The 24037-nt window shown below is 36.4% G+C and overlaps 1 protein-coding gene across 2 annotated transcripts in view; it reads right to left on the bottom strand.

Moving 5' to 3' along the window:
* Positions 1 to 24037, bottom strand: part of PolQ (DNA polymerase theta) — an 86195-nt gene that overhangs the window by 41810 nt on the left and 20348 nt on the right. For both annotated transcript variants that reach the window (XM_083123968.1, XM_083123969.1), the window contains exons 9-16: positions 22387 to 22563; positions 21986 to 22198; positions 21558 to 21700; positions 17698 to 17882; positions 16029 to 16203; positions 14005 to 14178; positions 8290 to 8440; positions 329 to 572 (exon numbers count right to left, since the gene is read on the bottom strand). In XM_083123968.1, the coding sequence (XP_082980094.1) occupies positions 329 to 572; positions 8290 to 8440; positions 14005 to 14178; positions 16029 to 16203; positions 17698 to 17882; positions 21558 to 21700; positions 21986 to 22198; positions 22387 to 22563 (1462 nt within the window). The remainder of the gene's footprint in view (positions 1 to 328; positions 573 to 8289; positions 8441 to 14004; positions 14179 to 16028; positions 16204 to 17697; positions 17883 to 21557; positions 21701 to 21985; positions 22199 to 22386; positions 22564 to 24037) is intronic.

Here is a 24037-nt window from a genome sequence, read left to right on the forward strand (position 1 = left end):
ATTTCTTCTTTGCTTTCTTTCATTATCTTCATTCTCACAACAGTAGTTTGTGAGTATCCCTTCAATAGTTTCATCGACGGACCATTCATCATCATCATGATTATAAAAAATTCACACAAAAGCAATGCAAAAATAGGAAAAAATACAATGTAAAACAAAAATACAATGCAATACAAATACAATACCAGGTTTACATTCACTGCTTACTTTGGCACTTTTTGTATTTTATTATGTCTTTTTGATTGAGTTTCCATAATTTTTTGTTGCCTATTATTTGCCTGGCTACTTTATAGTATCAATTCAGCTGCAGTTACACTTGACAACTCACCTCTCAAATGGAACAGAAGAATGCAAACCATTTTCCACATCTGAAATATCAGCACCCGCAAGCTCTGCTAAACTTGTGATACCAACATTAAACAGGGCACGTGCTCTGGGCCCATTGAGAACCGAGAGCCTCATGAGATCACAGAGTTCCCTCTGCACTCCGAACTGCAGGCGATCTTGGAACTGGGAGACAAGAAGCTCCATGCTGGACCATCCCAGTTGCTTACAAAACTGAGTCACCATTCCTGGAAATTGAAATTAGCAAAAACACAGGGTTATTCAAAATTATTGTTGAACTGACATGAAATTTTTGTCATACCAAACAAGATCCCTGAATTTTCAGGGTAAATTTTCAAATAAATTTACAGACCATTCTGTGGAGTTATAACATAGTTTTCTTTAAGTGTTAAATATTTACTCTTTCTTTTAGTTAATATATAGAGAGAGGCCATAGGCATGCACACACCCTCTGATTAGTGGGGGCAAAAGCCTTGATGGAAGTCAGGAAAGAAAAACCTCATTTAATCTCACTGTTTTAGTTTTATTGCATCCATCCCATAACAAACCAACAGCAAAAATGATATAAATTGTCTCTGAAATGTGCATGCTCTTTTCCTCCATACCAAACTGTTATAGCAGCAACTGTCTGAAGGGTACTTAGTTGCTCTTACTTCTGGTAATTTCAGGGGGAAGGCAGGCAGGGCGTGTTGCTGATCACATCACCCCACCTTCGTCCGTGATCAAGAAAGTGTGGTCCAAACTGGAGAACTTTACTTTTTTTTAGTACAGTTTTTTAATGAGTCATACAATGTGTAATATGTCAATTCTTGCTTTATGAGTATGTTAATTTAAAAGACTGACTTCAACTTTGTAATAATCAAACTTATCCAACCTGAATCCACTACTCTCTACCTAATACCCCCAAAACTTGGACCTGAGTCTGCCCTTGCCACTGAAGTAGACCTAACCGAGATTATCCAAACAAAATCATCTGGTGACGTCGCATGCGTTGTTTTTATTTTTCAATTACTTAGGTGATTTTTGGAGAAGGGGTTTAATCGAATTTGGGAGGCTGTGTATTCCAATTCTGTAGACAAATGGTATGATTGAATTTCTCCGCGTAATTCATGTCTCTCTCATGAACTTCTGGTAATTTAAAATGCATTATAGAAAACAAATTGCCAGCAAAGCGAGCAAGAACATATTTTGATCCAAATTTTGGCAAATTGAAAACAGTATCAATTTAATAGGGCGAAAAAAATATTCACGGGATGCCATGGTATTCTTTTTTACAATTTTTCTCATTCAGATTGTTTGGAATCCAGAGACAACTCCCGCCACTCTGAACTTTACAATACTGCAAGAAATGAAGACATTTGCACATCTGTGCTCCCCTGCAGGTGCTCCTGGCAAGAAAGAAGTGAAAACTAATTCCATCTTGAGTATCCATTTGTCCTGCTACTCTTAGATTCTGCTAGTTTTGCTTTCTTTTGCTTCAATGTTTGTTCCCCTAGAATTGATTTCCATCCAAGGTTGGGAAAAGGCAATGTCCCCTGGCCCCTTGTGGTAGCACCACTGCACCCTCTTCCCCTGTAGTTGCTTTGGACTTTCACAGGCTTGAAAATACGTCATTTTCTTTAAGAGCATAATATTGTTTAATAACAGCAATAAGATTCCTCTACACCAGTGGCGTCACTTGCGGTTCACATACGGGTGTTCACAATAGAATTTTTATACTAAATGGAGATTTACTCCTCTCCCTTGTACCTTCATCTTCAATTGAATAGTAAGAATAAAAGTTCAACGTATGTTCAACAATTTCCCAAAAAATCACGTTATATTGGAAGTAGTACAAGATTTTTTATTCAAGTAACACCCTCCTAATTACGTAATTTACAATTAGTCTTGGCTAGTGCAAACTAATATATAAAAGTATAACATGCAATCTCAGGTATTAGTAGAGGAAATATACGGTCTCACATGGAAATAATTGCAACACAAATGATTTTTTGTGCCAGATTGTGCGGAATGGTATAGTGAATAATATATTAAAAATCCGAAATCCAAATTTTTGTGGAAAATCCGCCATCTTGGAAAATGGCGGCAAAAATTCAACCTAAAAATTTAAAAAAATAATATCTCGAAAACTGTGCATTGTACACAAAAAGTGAAGATAACCAAAATGAAAGAACAGAAAAGTTGTTAAATTGTGTTTTTTTTTGTTTTTTTGATAGAGCTACCATAAATCTTAATTGAATTAGAAAGATTCAAATATTTTCCTTCATTTTTAGAATTAGCATAAAAGTTGGTTTCTGACAAAAAACAGCAAATATGTAAGAAACTATGTAATTTACGTCCTAAAGTCACTGAACCAAATTCATAACTTATGATTTCCTCTAGAGATTGGTTTTTGTTAGGGTGCCTTTTGAGTCAGGGGTTGAGGAGATATGTAGTTTAATGCAGAGTCATGTGTTTCTCTAAATTTACGTGTTGCATTTCCTATAATATTGGTTAATTGATTGGTTGATTTCCTTTACTTTACTTCACTTTTGTGCCACTTTTGGATTATTTGCGAAGATGGGAATGAGTGATGATATGATGAAATTGATGAATGGACACTCACAAACATCCATGCCCAGGCCGGGATTCCAATCAGAGACCCCTGGCGTCATAGCACAATGATGATATTTGATGAGAAAGTAATACATGGTTTTATGCAGTGTTTCGTTCACGAGGCGTTTGTCACTTAAATGTTGCTTTTGTTATTTAAGAATGTATGCACACAGTGGCGGCAATTAGGTGTCTTAAGTGAACAGGGGGGGGGAGGGAGGCAAGGAGTTTACTTTCTACTGACTGCAATTAGAGAGAAGCGTATTGAAAATGGAATTCGGGCAGATGATTTTGGGTAAAATCCACTGGTAGACAAGGCTTAGCATTAAGAGACCATAGTGCAGGGACAAAAAGTGTGTATAGGGGGACTACTCCCCATACCCCCATCCGTAATCACCAACACTGTCAATACATTGAACTAATATCATATCCTAAAATATGGTTCTAAACCGGTCACTTTGCCTTAGAGTCCATTGCAGAATTTTTCGTAGATACATGGTGCCAATATGTTAAATTTTATAATTTCCTCTACATACAGACGTGCACTTGTAGCACAGGTGTTGCCCCTGAAGCAGCAAAAGGAGAACATTTGCTTAACTGATTCAAGATGTAAACAGCACTTCCCAATACGCTCAGCTTTAATGAAATTCCAACAAATATCGAGCATCCTAATGTATTGCAGCCACAGAGCAGCACTGTCCTGTTATCTTTCAGAATTGAACCAAATGTAGATAAAGATTATTCAGCACCTCAGAGCTTGAACTTACATTAGAGTCGTCTACTTCTGAATTAAGCAGCCAACGATTTATTGAACGTATCTCAGAAATATGCTCACTTGCAATGCACTATGCTACTTCAAGATCAAGTAGCGTGAAGAGTGCTGCACAAACTATGAAATGACCCCTTGTGTCTCTGGCTATGGATTTTTCGGATTGACTTGATTTGTTTTAGTTTATATTAGGGCGTTTTCCTGCCACTTTTTGCTAATCACGAAGATAATTGATTGATTGAGTTGGTGTTGTAAGTCCACTTTATGCACAGTAAGGCTAATTGGGACTGGGCCTACAGTTTAAAGTGGGATTCGAACCACTGTGCAACGTGCTTCCACCAGGTATAGAACCCAGGATTCCATGATTATAAGGCCACAACACTATCACTGCATCAATCATGAAAATAAGGATAGATGAATGAACAATCACAAACATATATGGACAATACAACACGAGTCCTTCTGTGGCAAATAAACGAAAAAGGTGATCATCCAGGGAAACCAGCGATATCTCTACTTCCAGATGTGCATTCAATCCAAGACCTCTTTGTGGGCTATCAAAGAGTTAAATCACACAAACAGCATCACATTTGATCAACCAATATTTCTGAAAGCACACTGTATCGTAGCCAATGGGAACTCGAATAGTCCTCTGAAGTAGCCCATACTAAGGCTGGGTGGTCTTCATGTCAAGATGAGTTTCTTGAGATGTGTTGTGTATCTAATGGAAGATTCATGTCTTCAACAAATCCTTGAGATCATTTACGGAGGTAATACTGTTAAACCTATGATCATCGGAAAAGTGCCTCACTTCCAAACAGTACATCTTAGACTGCATTTTGAAGAGTAGCGAGGATCTGGGGTCTGGATTCACAGTCAGTATAATCCTCTGTGGGGCTCGTGGTGTTGTCCATATTGTCCCTTCATCCATATCACCATATTATCATCAGTCCTCGTCTTCGCAATTAGCCAAAAGTGGCAGAAAAAAGATGTAATATAAACTAAAACGAATCAAATTAATTTGAAGAAGCCATAGCCAGAGGCATAAGGGGTCATTTTATAGTTTATGCAGCACTCTTCATGCTACTTGATCTTGAAGTAGCATAGTGCATTGCAAATGAGCATATTTCTGAGATATGTTCAATAAATTGTTGCCACTCAATTCAGAAGTAGACTCTAATGTAAGTTCAAGCTCTAAGGTGCTGAAAAATCTATATTTACATTTGGTTCAACTCTGAAAGATAACAGTATACTGCTGCTCTGTGGCTGCAATACATTAGGATGCTCGATATTCGTCGGAATTTCATTAAAGCCGAGCGTATTGGGAAGTGCGATTTACATCTTGAATCAGTTACGCAAATGTTCTCCTTTTGCTGCATCAGGGGCAACACCTGTGCTACAAGTGCACGTCTGTATGTAGAGGAAATGATGAAATTTAACATGTTGGCATTCTGGCACAAAAAATATTTGTGTTGCATTTATTTCTGGGTTAGGCCCTTTTTTCCTGTTTGTTTCCTCTACTATATGTACAACGCATGACTACCATACTTCACAATCTAGATTCTATTACACCGACCACATGTTAACCAATGACGTTCATTCAGCATTGCAAGCATGTGCATCGTTAACGGAACAGAGGGGAGGACCCGTCCAGTCCAGAAAGAAATGTATTATGTGCAAGTAAGATATTTGGATATTATACAGAATGTCCCCCTGCTCACAATAACTCGGTTGCGATGCTTATGATTGCGGTGTCAGTCAATGTGATATTGCTCATATTCCTTCTTCCGTCGTGTTTCGTATTTTAACTCCAAGCATCATTTTGCCATGGTTCAGAGATATTAATTTTCGACCATTTCAAGGGTTCCCAAACTTATTTGCTTCACGGCGCCCTTAATGTTTCAAGATTTTTCCATGGCGCCCAGAATGTAGCCTCTCTAACACTTGCAACCCTCAGTTACTTGGAAGATTGCATGCCTTGAATTAAAAATTAAATACGTATTTCAAATTCAGAAACATTTCATATGTAAAAATGTACTAAATAAGCACGTATTTGAAACATTCATAGCATTGACTAACAATTCAGTGAATATATTGGAATCGTCGTCATTAACATGTTTACCCGTCGTCATCTTGTAATCGAGGGGTCCCGGGTTCGATACCCGGTGGAGGCACATAGTGATTCGGATCCCACTTAAAACTGTAGGTCCAGTACCGATTAGTCTTACTGTGCATAAAGTGGACTTAAAACACCAAATCAATCAATCAAACATATTTACTATCCTTGATCCTATGCATTGCACGAAACGAATCGTTCCAGAAGCAGTTGCTTTGTATATGTGCAAATGGTAACAAACGCCCAGGATGTGTCCTTTGCCCGCCCATGCATTCGAGTGAATTGACCAATTACAAGAACTGTCTGATGAAAAAAAAGAATAACAATTCTCTTTTAGATATATTTACCTATATAATTTTTAAATGTATCTAATGCAAACAAGACTACTTACTGATTTGCCCGAATAAGTGGCTAAAGAAGGTGCATGTTTAGTGTGTGTTCTTTAGCCACTTATTCGGGCAAATCAGTAAGTAGTCTTGTTTGAAATAGATACATTTGCACACAAACTCGCTCCTGAAATATGACTGGCTGAAGCCTATAATTGAGCTCTCGATATTACACAGAAAATAAAATTCTCACTGTGGGTCAAGTAATTGAACGCTACACACCAACGCACAATGCACTTAATAACAATATCAAGAGAAATAATTAAAATTAAATTCTACATTATGCAACTATGTAGCGCAGACCGTCTCGAGTCCCCCTAGACATGCCTTGCATATGCTGCGCTCTGGTGCCGAATGCAAGAACTATTGCCGCTTGCTTCATGGCTCGCACCACCGTGTTGGCACAGTGCAGTGAACATTTTCGAGGTATGGTGGCCAATTGCCCCTTAGCTGCCAGTTTGATGCAACACGCACAGCAATTGTGTTCAACGCAATCCGTGGAACACAGCGGGAGTCAGTGTTGCCAACTATCTAAAAAAGTTATCAGACGTGAAAGACGTCGTGTCAGAGTAAATTGTGTGTGTGTATAGTCGAACATCAAAGGATTTTTTCGAATAAATATAAGTATGTTTGTGTGCATTTAAAATGTACGTAATTTAAAACATATACACGAGTGTTCATGTGCTCATGCGAACATTATCAGGCAACGCGCCTGCTCTACACTGAATTTCTAGGTGAAAGTATAATTAGTATAGGTGCATGGAGGGGGCAAGGATGGCCACACCTCCCCATCAAAAACGAATGTCAACCTAAAAGTATATATTACAAAAGTATAATTTGATTTTAGTCATAGTAATTTACATTAATTAATATGTTATTAGGATGCAGGAACGCGATAATTTCAAATTGAAGTGGTGTTTTTTTGAGGGGGTAACACTATTTTCGGGGTTAATATGCCCCATAGAAAAATACCTTGCTTGTCCCTTCGTGGAAAAAAATCTGCGAACGTCCGTGATTAGGGGCGTTGCCCCCCCCCCCCCCCCATGCGCACGCCTATGATAGAGGCATGCATATTTTGTTTTGATGGAAACATGACATGAGAAATAACATGCTGTAATTTTCATTTTTCATGTTTCTCAAAGACGTGAGGTACATTTTCCTTCCATGTTGCATCACAAAATGCAAAATAAACTACAAAATGCAAAATAAACTACAAAATGCAAAATAAACTCTTAAACATGGAATTTAGAGTTTATACAACTTTCTGAAGTCTGAATTATCCTATGAGTTGAGCAATTCATGGAAAATTGATCAATTTTGCTGTAAATTTGAGAAGTAAAATTGGACTCCTTTACACAAGAATAAACTTAATACATAAAATTTACATAAATGTGCTTTTAGAATGGATTTTTTTGTGTAATAAGTGTAGTTTTTAAATCAAATTTAGGTTACAATCACCATTTTAACACCAAAATGCATTTTTATACACCACTTTTGGTCCCGAAATGTGACCAGTTTTTGTATTGAAATCTTAATCAATTATTCACCATAAATATAGGGCCCTGTTAATGTGTAAAGAATGTAAACATAGCTCTTGACAATGACACACATAAAATCGTGTCAAAATATTGGGAAATAAAAATCAGTCCCTGGAAAGAAGTATAGTTGTAAGTAATGCTATTTGAATGTGACTACACTGACAATCTACAAGCTAACGATAAAAAATATTTTTATGTATAATATCCATCAAGAAACAGGTTGAAGAAAAAAAAAAGTAAAATTTATTTCCATTCCCAAATCCTTGTAAGTACAAAAAAACACTTGATTATTCGAGACATTGTGCTATGCACACAAGCACTGGTTAAGTCTTTTTCTGCACTTTTATGATTCTTTCACAATGAAATTTATGACATAAGCAATATGTGGTCCCATTCTAGTGAAAGGCGTAACCTGAAAAAAGTGTGCCCTGCCATAAGGGAAACCTTATAAAGATCACCTAAATGGTATATAAAGAATAAGAAGTGAATGGAAACGAAATAATGCATTTTTAAATAAAAGGTTTAATGAAATGGAGTTCGTACCTGCAAATGTGGATGCTGACTGCTGTAAATTTTGCAACATTCCCCTAGAGCAACCAAATTTCTGAGCAACTTTATTCAATGGAACCTCATTAACCAAGTCCTGAAGTGCTAAAGCAGTGTAAAACCTTCTATGGATGGACAATTTCTGTAACTGGAAAATAATAATTAAAAAAGTTGTATAAAAATTTTAATTCATGATGTTTATTAAACAGTGAAATTGCAATTATACATTTCGTGACCGTACGTTTTTCTTAGCCAGTCACTGCCAATTACATAAGGCTGCGTACTATTATATTTCAGTTATACGATTTTCAGATATATGATTTTTGCACTTATACGTTCGACGAGTTAAGTCCCAACAAAGAAAAGACTTCAGTTATACGATTGTAACTCAACTTGCTCGAAAGAATGCTGCTCTTGGAGTTCAAGATTTCCGTGATAACATCTGCCACCCATTCTCATACAGGTTTTCTTATCAGCTGCAACCATGGGACCAGACTCTCGACTTGGAATTCTATTTTTGTTGCTTGCATCGGAGAGAAGGGGAGGGGCTATGCACCCTTCAACAAGATTGGCCTGTGCTAAATAATCCTGCTTTTGTTCTTCGCATTGCCTTCGGCAAGTCGTATCTGCTTGAAGCAGACCGGAGATTAATATCTTTCAAGCTGTCAGACAAGTCACTGGCACCACACTTCCCAGCCTGTCATAAACATCACAAACAAGCTGAAGAAAGGGAGGAGGAGTCAACAGCGACCTGCAGGAAGGGGGAGTTCCGTTGGGTCTTATTACCGTCATATTTAAAGATTATACGGTTGTTGAAGACAGAAGTTGCAGTACTTTTTATTATGCAAAACGAAATCGCAGATAAACAAATTGTTGAACACTTATTGTTGACTTATTTTTAACGTGTGAATGTCTTTGAAGTAAAGAAACGATCATACACTGTGTGCCTTTTTCTTTCTGCAAGCGCCATTTGAAATAAGCACTTTTTCTCTTTTGTTACTATGGCATAAATTGAAGATAGAAGGCTATAACTGCTCAGCCACTGCATCTTTTTTAAAACATTAAATTCTAAATGTAAGAATGAACAAAAAGCAACATTTTAAGTAACTTCCGACAATTAAGAGTCTAGGGGCGAAGCGGGGGCAAAATCCCATAGTTCAAATTTCTGAACGCCGTAATTTCCATCTTTTTTTCAAAGTTGCGGTGGGAGCATTACATATCCTCATAGAGTGGTCTTTTGTTGTGCTTCCCTCAAAATTTGGTTCATCCAGCATCCATAGGGCCGACGCTAGAAGCAAAATCCATAATTATGCAAAATTTCCGAACGCCGTAATTTGTTATTCTTTTTCAAAGTTGTGACACGATCATTACATATACTCATAGAGTGGTATTTTATTGTGTGTCCATCAAAATTTGGTCCATCCAGCGTCCATAAGGACGACGCTAGAAGCGAAATTCCGTAATTACGCAAAATTTCCGAAAGCAGTAATTTCAATTTTTTTTCAAAGTTGCGGTTCGAGCATTAAATATCCTCATAGAGTGTTATTGTGTGTCCCTCAAAATTTGGTCCATCCAGCATCCATACAGGACCGACGCTAGAAGTGAAATTCCATAATTACGCAAAATTTCCGAATGCTGTGATTTCCTAGTTTTATTATTATTTATTTTCAAATAAACGCCGTAATTTCAGTTGTTTTTTTTAAAAAAGTTGCAACATGAGCATTACATATCCTTATAGAGTGGTATTTTATTGTGTCCCTCAAAATTTGGTCCATCCAGCATCCATAGGGCTGACGCTAGAAGAGAAATTCCGTAATTACGCAAAATTTCCGAACGCCGTAATTTCAGTTTTTTTTTCAAAGTTGCGGCACGAGCATTACATATCCTCATAGTGTGTTATTGTGTATCCCTCAAAATTTGGCAGATCCAGCGTCCATATAGGACCGACGCTATAAGCGAAATTCCGTAATTACGCAAAATTTCCGAATGCCGTAATTTCAGTTTTTTTTTCAAAGTTGCGGCACGAGCATTACATATCCTCATAGAGTGTTATTGTGTATCCCTCAAAATTTGGCAGATCCAGCGTCCATATAGGACCGACGCTATAAGCGAAATTCCGTAATTACGCAAAATTTCCAAATGCCGTGAAATCCATTTTATTATTTTTTCAAAGTTGCAGCACGAGCATTACATATCCTCATAGAGTAGTATTTTGTCGTGCTTCCCTCGAAATTTTGTTAACCAAAATTATTGGGAGGCACAATGTATAAATTTTACCTCTGCTAAAAGCCATGTGTTTAAGAAGAAAACAAAACCAATTTCCTTCTCTCTACAATTAGTTCTCGAGCTATGATTTTTTTGTACTAGCGGCAAGTTTGAAAATCGCACAGTTGCAAAGGTGCCGGCTTCAACGTGAATACAGGCATGCAAGGCTCCGTCCGCTAAAGATTTTAAGTCCACTTTATGAACAGAAGGCTAATCGGGACTGGACCTACAGTTTAAAGTGGGATCCAAACCACTACGTGCCTCCACCGGGTATCGAACCCGGAACCCCTTGATTACAAAACCACGACGTTACCGCGACACCATCAGGGAGGCAAAAAAGAAATGTATACGTACATACCCCCCTCCCCTCCCTCAAAAATCCTGACACTAGTGTTCAAATGGATTAATCTTGTGTTATCCCTAATATAATAGTTAAGGTTTTATCAGAAGGCAAGACAAGAACGAAAAATTGCATCCTTTATGTTGGATGAGTCATTGCTGTCAGAAACGATATAAGCAAGGGACTGCTTTGGAAGAGCTAGACATATATATCACTGGCGCTGGTAGCAGCCTCCCTCCAGACAGACTGGCACCAACACACAGGTGGCGGAATAGAATGTTCTGCGTGTTTTAAAGATAAAGCACTTGTTGAAGACAAGAAAAGCTGGACTACCGCGTTCATGTTTTCATTTTAGTCAACAGTATGCTTATTCCTGAACAAGTTACAGAAAGAAAGGGGGAAGGATTATTGTATTGTAAGGGACACACAAGCAATATTTCGTATGCAGATAGCTGCATTAAAAAGAAGGCTGCTTCGTGAATAGTCCTACACAGTGGCATGCCCAAGGGGAAGGGGGGATCCTTCCAGCCTCCCCCGATTGCCGATTGCCTTTGGACTACCAAAAACTCACAAACCGGGAACTCCAATACCACCCATCATTGCAACTTTCACAAATCGTGCATACAAACTATCCAAATATTTAGTTGAAAGACTTGCTATAATTAAACAACAAACACCATTCAGTGTTAAAAATGCATATGAAGTGAAACAGAAACTAAAAAATATTGTTTGGAATAATGAGTATCGTATTGCAAGTTTTGATGTTGAAAATTTATATCCTAGTGTCCCAATAGAAGGTGCCACAGATGCATTACACAGATGGCTTATTAAGATGAAGGTTAACCCAGTAGAATCATGGGAAATGGTTTGATGGTTTACTGTATGTGCAAATTACAATTACTTTATATTTGATGGCAAAATCTATCAGCAAAGTAATGGTCTATCAATGGGAAACCCAGTATCTGGAATCATCTCCAGCATTTTCCTTCATTACATAGAATCTCCAATTGTTAATGCGATAGGTGCGGATATCAAATCTACATCAGATATGTAGATGATGTGCTAATTATTGCTAAAAATGAGAACACCATCATGGATGTATTTAAATTGTTAAATGAATCACATCGTCGCATAAAATTCACTTGTGAACCCATGAATAACAATGTAATTTCTTTCCTTGATCTGCAAATTAAGACAACTGACTCAACAATTCAAACATCAGTCCATAGGAAAAAAATTAGCGGGGGAAAAATACATCCATGCCAAATTCAGAACATTCGCGTATAACAATGGATAACATATTTTTAATTTTTTTTCCTGAGAGCACAAAGACTATGTTCTAATAATGAGGATATCAAAAATGAAGAAGAAAGGCTTTTTAATATAGCAAAAGAAAATGGCTTTCACACTAACAGAATAAACTAAATCAAAAAACAAGTCGTAAGAAAACTAAAGGAAAAGAGAAATACAGACAAAGATGAAAAATCTGTTGAAAAGAAATTTGTGTGCATTCCATTCCACAAGGGATTCTCACATAAAATTGCAAAAATGTTAAGAAGTTTTAATTTCAAAATTGTTTTTAAATCACCAAGAAGTTTGGAATGTACATTTAATGAATTCAAAATGAGAAACTCTCTACCAGATGTGGAAACCACAGGATTATATAATATAAGTTGTTCATGTTCAAAGGATTATGTGGGACAAACAGCAAGGAAAATGGCAATAAGAGAACACGATTTGGACATTAAATCTAAACCCAAGAACAGGTTTGTCAACTCATATAATCGAAGAGAAGCATTTGATTAAAAAGAGAAGGGTTTTAAAAAGATTAACGGGAAACACAGAGTTGAATATCTGGGAAGCTTCGTTCATTGCAGAAGAACACTGGAATAAATTAAATAATGAAAATGGTAACATAGATCCAGTATGGAGTTTTCTTTTTCACAAATGGAGTAAGCCACCATCTTTAAAATTTAATGTAACAGAAAACATCAAGAGACTTTGTGAAAACAATTATGAATTTGAATTACCTGATGATATTTGGGATTCATAATTTTAAAAAAATCTGAAATAAAAATAAAACAGACTGCTTTTTACACAGTTAAGTTGCTATATTACAACAATGTAACATTGACAACATCCATTATATAAAGGATTCTTTTTGTTTAAAAAATTACTAACCATTGTTATAACTGTATCTTTAGTGAAAATGAAAATAAATGTCTGATGAAAGGAGTGGTGTGTTCTCTTGAAACGTCACAAAGAAAAACTGTTTTCTTATGCTTGTAATAACCGTAAACTACAGGAAAATACTTAAAAACTATTGAGTTGGATTCTCAAAGTTACAATTTACTATGTTATAAATATCTGAAATATTACTAGTAACGATATTATTCATCCACTCTATTTACACTATGAATTGTATTACCAAGACAATGAGGATGAGTCATGATGTGATTAAATTGATGAGGGGACACTCACAGAGAACACCTATTGCCGAGCTGGGATTCGAATCTGGGACTCCTGGCATCATAGGGGACTGCTATGCTAACCAATCTGGTAAAGAGGTTGAATTAAATGTGTAGAATATCAGTATTGACATGAAACAATAATGGTTCTACGAAAAATCAAATGATTAATTGATTTTATTTTACTTTGCTTTTCTGTTACTTTTAGCAAAGTTGAGAATCAAATGAAAATTCATCTTCCACATATATGGTTCCATTTTTACATAACATTTTAGCTTAATTACAACGATGATGATGAAAGTGATGGCAGGATACACACAAGGGAACATCCATACACAAGACAATACCTGAACCTGCAATCATCAGCAGTCAAATTGTGCCTCAACTACTCAGGACACTCAACCACTGAGGTGATGAAAATGCAAATTGTATATTTAAGGCAAAGAAACTAATGAAAAGTATACAAAAATGTTATGATATACATATTACATATTACATAACAACTGTGCCACACAAGGTTAATCAACCTGATATTTCCTTGGTATGTTCATTCTTCTGTATTGCATACCTCCAGACTATGAAGCGGCATCAAGCACAAAATTTAAAAATTATTTCTTTCACTACCAACAATATGCTTACCTGTTTCGGAACATGAGTGTTCACTGTTCCCCTCATAGCTTTGATGATGAATAACTCTTCCACACCAACAAGTTCACCCACACGGCGCATGCTGGCCGACAGCTCTTCCCACAGAGAAAGATACCGAAGCCAATCCAATTTATCCCACTGATCAGCAACATTCAATGGAGTTACCTAGAAATATTGTTTCGACTCTAAACTATAATAATTATAATAAAAAGGAATGGGATGATTAATCACTAGTCTATAAGTACAGTGAGATGCATAAATATTACCAGGCAACTTGTCCATTAGTATTTTCAATCATTTTTCTCTTCTATCTTATGTATTTTTAAGAAATGATACTTTCCTGTTGGGGTATAGAGGATTGTTTCCTGCAATGTCATTTCATTTCTCGAACCTCACACTGAATAAAACAAAATTAATGGTGATGGGCAATTTACAGTAATACTTATGCATCCTACTCTACTGACCAATAATTGCATATAAGTAAAACTGCCAAAAATTGTGTGAATAGTCTGTAACTGTGACAAATTTCTTACTGTTCTTATCAGTGTGAAAACAAATTTCATTGCTTTGTGTTCTAAAACAAATTACTAAATCCATGCATGTGATGTGATCACATCAGTGCACTATAATTTAATGTAGATACTCTACTGAAGAACTCTTGCTTAAACTTCACACATTTGGCACAAACTGTACTGGGATTGATTTCATTGTGCTCTGAAATCTTCTAGATTCCATTGCAGATCAATCCCGGGAGCTACTTAAGAGCAATGGAAGTGACCTCAGTCTAAAAAGCCACAAAACAGTGATGTTGGGAGTCAACACACCCAATGAAAAGCAGTTTGGCATGCCTTAACCCTCGATGAGTTGTCAGAACATGGAGTTTGCTTTTTTAGTTTACTGCAGGTTGAGTTGAGTTTTTGTTTTAAGTCCACATATAGGCTAATCGGGACTGACCTACAGTTTAAAGTGGGATCAAACCACCGTGCAATGTGCCTCCACCAGGTATCGAACCTGGGATCCCTTGATTACAAGGTGGCAACATTACCACTATACCATTGGGGAGACATAGTTTACTGTAGGTATCAGTCAAAATTTATATCTGTAATCTTTAAAGAATATTTAGAATGCATGTTGCATATTCAACATGTTGGTTGCCCTCACAGTAAATATAATTATTTGTTGTCTATGTCTAGTTTCATCTTAAAAAATAACAATATGTGTGTGTGTGTGTGTGAGGAGGCTCTTGGTTTATCTATTATAGTGTCAGTTACTCGTACACATGGTAATGATTATTTTAATTCTTTTGTATTATTGAAGTGTTAAAGTATATTCTTTATTTTAGATTTTTAATCCTTTTAAGATTTAATAGTTCTTTATGAATAGTGGTCCAGTTAAATAAGTAAGGTTATTCTATAATACCAATTATTGAGATCAAAGCTGACTGCACTTTGCTTCTTACTTGGTGAATTACATTGAAGTATTCAATACTTTTTGAATGCAACTGAAATGTTATTATTAAATATTAATCCAGCTGGCTCACTCTAGTGACCCTTGAATTCATTTGTGATATAACCCTAGAAGTAGAATTAATAGGAATAAAAATCTTACATAGAATCAGTATAATCATTTTGAGCTAGTGATGATAATTGTTATGGGGAGGAGTAATACAATTTCTATGTCACACCAATTTTGAATGTTTATAAATTATGAATATGGGATATTAAAATCAAATATAAGCTATATATTGTCACCTGAATACTATTTTGTCGTATGCCCATCTGCATTGACTTTGCAAGAAAGCTGATTCAAGTTTGTCACATGTGGATTTTGAGTACACTACAAGATTTGTCCAAAACATTTTATCAATGTTGATAATTCACACCACATGACAGCCAGATATATTGCTTCAGAACGTGACACATTAAACTGTAAGGAACACGATAATGCTGTCAACTCATTTCGACAGATAACTATTCCCATAGCCTGACGGTTAATTCAATTTCCAGCTGACTTACTTGATAAATGATATGTAATTCATTTTCCAAAACAAAACACTGTCTTGCACGCTGTAGCTCTTGAAACAGTATAAGTCCAACATCTGGTGACACAGAAGCAGCTAAACATGCCAACCCTAATTGTGTAGCAACATAATGCATACAGGTGTCACCATCCTTTGCATCAGACTGCAGCCTTTAAAAAAAAAAAAAACACATGTCAGAAAACCTAATGATAGTCATCAATAACATATCTTGTTAACTAGTTACAATGTGAGTATTTTAGAGCAGAACTTAGAAAACATCAATTTGATTGGGTCACAAATACAGTATTATGCCTTGTGATGGACAATGCACGTTATCCACTGAAATAGTGGTGGGGCATATTAAATGGTTAGATATCGGTTGGTTGATTGGTTGATTTGTTGTTTTAAGTCCACTTTATGCACAGTAAGGCTAATTGGGACTGGACCTACAGTTTAAAGTGGGATCTGAACCACTTGTGCCTCCATCGTGTATCGAACCCGGGACCCCTTGATTACAAGGCGACGACGCTACCACTGCACCATCGGGGAGGCCCGGTTAGCTATCGGTATTGCACAATATACACATACCAGTGTATCAGTAAAACTGGTGATAGGTTTACTGATCTGATATTTCTATAGCCCATAATTTAGTAAAAAATTCAGATTCAAAATTATTTTCTTCAAGCATCAGTGTTGCCATCCTCCACAAATTCAAAAATCTATTTTTCCTTTATTCTCTCTTTATTACTCAGTTACTATGTACTGTACAGACCTTAAATTTTGTGTATGAATACAAATTACTACACATTACAATATAGCTTACAAAAAACTATATGTAATTTTCTTCAACTGTCAGTGTTACCATCACAAAGTATTAAAAAATCTCTACAAAAAAAATTTGTTCATTATCTCTATTTTTTCCAAATATTCAGTGAATGATATCACTTTCTATATTCTCTTCTTCAGTTCAGACCCAGAATCATTCACAACCTCCTCCAGACAATGCTGAATATCATCCTGGGAAAGTATCTGCTGCGAACACTTGGAGAAACTTTGTCAATCATTGTACCAAATGATAAACTGCACAGCACACACACCACAAGGAATATCAGAGAAAGAACAAAGAAATATCACTTTTGCTGCCCTCAAGCGGGCATGTTATGAACTGAAATATCAAACGTTTGCACAAAACATTCAACAAATAACATAGAAACATGTACACGTTTCCATAAGCACTCAAAAACAAGTATATCTAAGTTATCCCCAATTTGTGCACCATAGAGGAAAACATAGAATCTATTGGTTACTTGTTTTAACCCTTTTGGTGTGGAGAACCTATATCACGTAACCAATTTGATGAATTCAATGCAGCATGTAATAAGTACTCCCTCCTTTCCACCAAGATGAAAATGAATGATAATCATGTGTATTTGAAATCAATATATGGGAATTTATATTTTGCAACACAATGTGGAACTTGGATCTTTAATTCTATGTACACAAATGTAATTAGTTACACAACAGCAAAGTTCTTAGATGCTTCTATAAATTATTGATCGATAATGAAGAAACTAATGAGAATAAATTTACATTGAACAGTAAAATTTTACACCCAATGAACACAAGAACATTCAAAATATTATCTAAGTCATAACAACCATTACCTTATAAATTCATTATCATCCAAAAATTGTATGCAGTCTTTAATAGGATTAGTTAGATAAGTTTCTTGAGATGATCCACTCTTCATTTCACTATTTTCTTTCTCTAGGATAGTTGCGGCAAGTAGGGTGCAGTTTGTATAGCATTCAACTTCTTCTGGAGTACATGCAACGCCACTAGCTACTACCTTGTGAAATGTAAGAAACGAACAGTTAGGTTTTTTCTTCTTTTTTTTTTTCATACTGCTTACATGTTATCATGTTTATATAAAATTAATATATATCAGTAAAAATGGTGATAATTTTGTCACACTGGTTTTTTATGTATAGAAAGGATTGGACAGATAAATCAGTTCTAGACTGGTGGCAGCGAAATTGAAACAAGCAAATTGAAAAAAAATTTGAATAATTTTCCTGTCAATATTTTTTAGGGATGGGACAGATTAATCGGTATCCTATCAGTATCAGCATATTGGTTTATCGGTAAAATTACCAATTATTTCACTGATCCAATAAAAATAAAAAAAAGGTAAATTTTCCCGTGCTTAGCACCACGCCATGAAGGCGTATAGGGGGTGTGGGGGTAACGCCCCCACTTTCTTGATCCAGTCGTGAGTGGGGGTGATGTGATCAGCACCATGCCCCTGACCGCCTTTACCCCCAAGGGTTTCCCCCAGGTACCCATGTTATTCGACGCTGGGTGGGCGCCGGGGCCGCTTCCAATGTTAGAAAAGTTCCCGGATTTGAACCGGCCAGGGATCGAACCCGGGACCCATACTGATCCAATATATCTATAAATATCTTGTAATGTAGTACAAAATTTTGCCATTTTGTTATAATTTTTATGGATAACCTACATGCCCTACCTTTTAAAAAAGTAAATGTCTAAATATACATCATCTTTTTCATTGCATTCACCTGGAAACACACATTTATTAAAGAGGTCGATGAACCATTCAGGTTCTTCATGTATCATTTGGGATTTTATATTGGATTGGTAGAATATCAGTTATCAGTATTGGTAAATCTTACATCTGTACTTTATTGGTATCGGTTAAAATTTCATATCGACCCATTCTAAATTATTTTTACAAGCAGCCTATAATTTAGCAAAAATTGTTCCTTTTTGTTACTGTTTTTAATAAATATAAATATACAATTCATGTAACTTTGTTTTTCTAAAGTCAATGCATAAATATGAAGTTTCTTTTTCTGGTTAATTAAGGAAGTAAACAAATCATTTAGGTCATTAAGGGTACATTTGTAATTTTACATCACTCCACTTCAAATAAATAATCTCTTTTATCAATACTGATTTGATTTATATAAATACAATGTTCCAATTGTGGCATACTTTAATACATTTTTAATGTTTCAATGCTTCAAACATGCATCGTTTTCAAGAGCTACATTGAAACAATATGCAGAGGCTTAACAATATCCTATGATGGGACTAACTATGTAGCTTTTCTTCCGTCATTTTTAATATACTCTTTAAACTCCAAGAATATAGTAAATTATACCACAGGAGTATTGTGTTTACATATGAGATGGACTGATATGAATTTTTTCTCCACATCTATAAAATAATAATATCAAATTTACTGATAACAATAAGACATATTCTACCAATCAGATATAAAATTACAAATGTTCCTTGAATTTAAATCATTAACCTCCGTGTACCAGGTGATTTCAATGGGTTTACCTTTCAAAAATAAACTGCACATTTAGACAATAACTTACAAAACTATAGCACATGAATTATGTGTTAACATACATAAAAATGATAAGAGAGAGACAGACTTTATAAACACGCTTCCAAAAATTAAGCACACAATGGTAAAATCAACAAAAGTGGAAAAGTAAAGCTTTGATTAACATAAAATTGCACATGAAGGTAGCAAATGTGTTTATGCACTAAAGAAAACAAGACTTGTGTACAAAGATGAAAAAAATATTTACTTTTCGTAAGTTATATGATGACATCACATTTGGGTCATTAACATAATGATGTTTAAAGGCAAACAAACTAAACAAAACTTACAGTAAAATGGTATGTGACCAAAACAAAACTTACATTAATATGGTAACTGATCACCCTGGATCTTCACACAAACTTTACAACGATTTTCCATGCTTTCAATGAGGTGATCAACCATCGCAGATGCGAGCAATGGCCATTCCTCCATTAGGGCAGTTTCCAACTCCCTGAGTCTGGCTGGAGGAGGTAAACATGCAGAGACAGCACACTAGAGAGCATCTCAAAGGTTTTCAATGGGATTAAAGTCGGGGGAATAGGCCAGCCACTCCATACGAGAAATGCACTCACTTTCCAGGTAACCGTCAACGATGTTGACTCAATGGGGACGGGCATTATCGTCCATAAGGAGGAAATCAGGACCAACTGCTGCAGCATAGTCTCACAATGGGGTATAGGACTTCATCCTGATACCGTGCAGTCATCACAGAACCGCCTTTAAAGATGTGCAGCTTGGTGCGATATCCCATTGAAATTCCAGCCCACACCATGATGCTGCGACCTTTGAATGTGTGATGTTCGATGATGTTCTTGGCCTGATTGCATGTGCCTCGTTCTCTTGAGACCCTTACACGCTTATCATCTGATTCCAGGGCAAATCTGGACTCGTCCGTGAACAGGACGTTGCACCAGTCCAATTGGCATGTTGACGACACCACTTTAATCTTGCCCCTCTGGCTTGGATGATTAGTGCAACACAAACACGTGGTAATCGGGCATACAATCCCTTCATGTGGAGTCTTCGGCACACAGTACTGGCAGATATTGTCTTACCAAGTGCCGCTGCAACCATGGATGTAACAGTTGTGGAGGTCGCTCGTCGATTCGACTTGCTACTATAGCAATATATCGATCATCAAAGGGGGCGGTAACCTTTGGATGACCGGGCACAGGTCTCTGGACAACTGTTTGACTTGTTTCCATAATCGAGAAATTACCGAATGATCAATGCAAGAAAATAGCAACATCTTTGATTGACTGTCCTGCTTCAATGCGCCCGACAGTATGCCAACGCTCACTATCTGTCATAGAAACATGAATATTATAAAAAATAATCCTACAAAAGTTATAAACACTTCATATCAGCTTTTAAATGCACCTCAAACCCTTCGGAATGCCGGCATCTTTAACGAAAGTGTGATGATTCTTGCACGAAATTCTCACTTTTGTGCTATTTCAAGTGCACAGATTAAGCACCTAGGTACAGATGATACACTCTCTACTTACAAAAAGGAAGCTACACGTAAAAACTGACATTTACATCTGCAGCAATTTTCAGCCACTCAAATTGAAATATGCTTTCGAAAATTTCCACTGCGTGCTTAACTTTTGGAAAGCAGTGTGTATATATATATATAAAAAATCCAAGTTCATAAAATGAACACTGTGGCAATATGGACAAACAGAAGGAATTTTAAATTGTTTGTTTTTCTACGTGTCCAATACTTCCATTTTGCTATGTCTATTTGGTTAATTTCTGTAATTTTTCTACTTTATGGGTTAATCAAAATGATTGGAATGAATAATGAAACAGATCATGGAACAGACACCATGACACTGTATGCCTTACCAGGATTCAAACCCAGGACCCCTGGCTCTGTAGGATGTTATACTACACAGTCAGCCATGGAGGATGGCTTGTTTAATTATTGATCATGTGAATACATGCTGTTTTTGCAAAATATAACAAGTTGAATAACTTGCTGATGGATTAACATTAGGATGAGCTTGAAACAATTTTATCTTCAAATGTCCACAAAGTAGGCTCAATATACCACATTAAAAACATGTCAACATATATTTTTTTAAAAAAATAATTTACCTCCAGAATAGCACGCTTCAAACTAGAAGATAATTTACCACCATGGCCATAGCCTAAACAACTTTCAATTATTTGAAGCTCAGATTGTACAAGTTTTTGGGCAACATGCTTTTCCCCTTTTTGGCAAATAAGGAAACTTTCACCTGTAAAACAAAAGAAAAAACATATCAGTTTGTACACATTCCTAAATAATTTTTCATCTTTCAAAAAATTACAAAAAGTTATCTAATATTTCAAAATATTTTTTAAAAAACACTGGCTAATCCAAGTCTAATAATTTCAATTGCCATTCATGTTATTCCTGTGACACTTAAAAATTTCTTGGGTTCTCTCAAAACACAATGTCAACATTTTCCATATACTGTAACCTACAAAATTTGATTCAGAATATAGAGAGTTTATTTTTAAATATATTTATTTCTTCATACCTGCAGTATCAACACCCATCCTGCCAGCTCGGCCAACCATTTGCCGATAGGTTAGTGTATCCAAAGGGCTGCCAAAGAAGAGTGGTGATCGAATAATTACTCTTCGAGCAGGTAAGTTAACTCCAGATGATAGTGTTGATGTTGCAACTAAAACCCTCAAGATTCCTTGACGAAAAGAACCTTCAATGATATCTCGTTCATCTAATGTTAGACCTAGAGGTGAAAACAATCCATATTACTTTCTGTACAAATGTTGGTTGTGTTTAGAAAGTCCTAACTATACAGATGTATTGATATCAGTAAGAATTAATTAGTGCAATCACACAGACTCTTGCCATGAAAGATAATAGAATATATATTTTACTTTTGATTATACTGATTTAAGGAAGCGCCTTATTTACCTGCATGATGAAAAGCAACTCCAAAAGACACACATTTTGCCAGGACAGAATCTAGGCCGACAGGACATCTTCGCAGCTGCTCAAGGACCTCAGCAATCAAATTAGAATTTAGTTGCTGTCTCAGCTTCCACTCGATTTTATCAGGTGATTCAGGACCATTGGAAGCTGCCTGATTACCTGTACAAAACCACATTAAAAAAATATGCAATATGAAATTTATTCATGCATGAGAAGTACGTAACATTTTGTACAGGTTAGCAAAAGAACCTGATAACTTTCACTGCAAAGCTTGACTATACTTCACACACACATTAATAAACTTATTTCCAAAATGAGACTACAAACTCTTGAAAAAAATGGTGATTGAACAACTCAAAATGAAGTTTGTAGTACTAATATAAATAAATACCGAACATGTGTCACTTATAAAATATACGAGGGTTACGTCATAAGTCATGGCAACTATTTTTTTTCCTCGCAAACAGGGGACAACACGAAAAATCTAAGATGTACGTTTGAAAGTGTATGGAATGTACCTTTCAATGAAGCCACCAGATGAAGTCTGGATGCAGGAGACTGTCGTAGGGAAGAGGCAGAACACAGGATATTGGACAACAGTGTTTTATTATGAAGCAGATCGGCACTTGACACACTGCCCCGTTTGAAGGCCTCCACCCACCTTGCCACTGTTCAATAGGGTATGGCATGCAAACCCAGAGCTCCCGTAGTTCTGTATGGCATTCCCGTGCATTTCTGCCACAGAGAATTGCCATTTTAATGTACGAACGTTGCTCCTGCTTCATGACCTCCATTCTCGAACGCTGTCACTCACCGACTGAACTTGGGTGCATGCTTACTACCCCACCGTTGTTCACATACACCATCTGGTGGCTTCTTTCGAAAGTACATGCCATACGAGGGTCACTATTTATATTTTGAGCCTAACAATGAAAAAACAGGAATTTGGCATTGAAAACTGCTTTATTGTTTTTCGAAGTATTCTCGTTTATGGTCAATACACTTTTGCATTCGTTCAAACCATTTGTCAAAGCAGTTTTTCCAATCTTCTTGAGACACCTCCATAATATGGTTTTGGAACGCATCAACGGCGTCTTCCGCCGACGAAAATCGTTGTCCACGCAATTTATTCTTGACATTCGGGAACAAGAAGAAGTCATTGGGTGCCAAATCAGGACTGTACGGCGGATGACCCATCAATTCGATTTTTTGACTGTTCATAAAGTCGGTTGTTAGAGGAGAAGTGTGACAGCTAGCATTGTCTTGATGAAGAATGATCCGACGGCGTTTGTTTCTTTTCCGTATTTGACCGAAGACCTCTGGCAAACAAATTGTTGTGTACCATTCAGAGTTGACCGTTCTACGTTCCTCTAAAGGCACAGTTGCCACATGACCAGTTTTCCCGAAGAAACAGGCGACCATTTGTTTTGATGTGCTTTGAGCGCGAACAACTTTTGTTGGATTGGGTTCATCTTGAAACACCCATACAGTCGACTGCTGTTTACGTTCCGGCTCATAAGCATATATCCATGATTCGTAACCTGTTACAATCTTATATACGTCTTTTGAAGCACCACGATTGTATTTATTGAGCATTTGTTTGCACCAATTGACGCGAGCGTCTTTTTGAGTT

Source organism: Lepisma saccharinum, chromosome 6, assembly GCF_977018435.1.
Source record: "Lepisma saccharinum chromosome 6, izLepSacc3.1, whole genome shotgun sequence".
NCBI lineage: Eukaryota > Metazoa > Arthropoda > Insecta > Zygentoma > Lepismatidae > Lepisma > Lepisma saccharinum.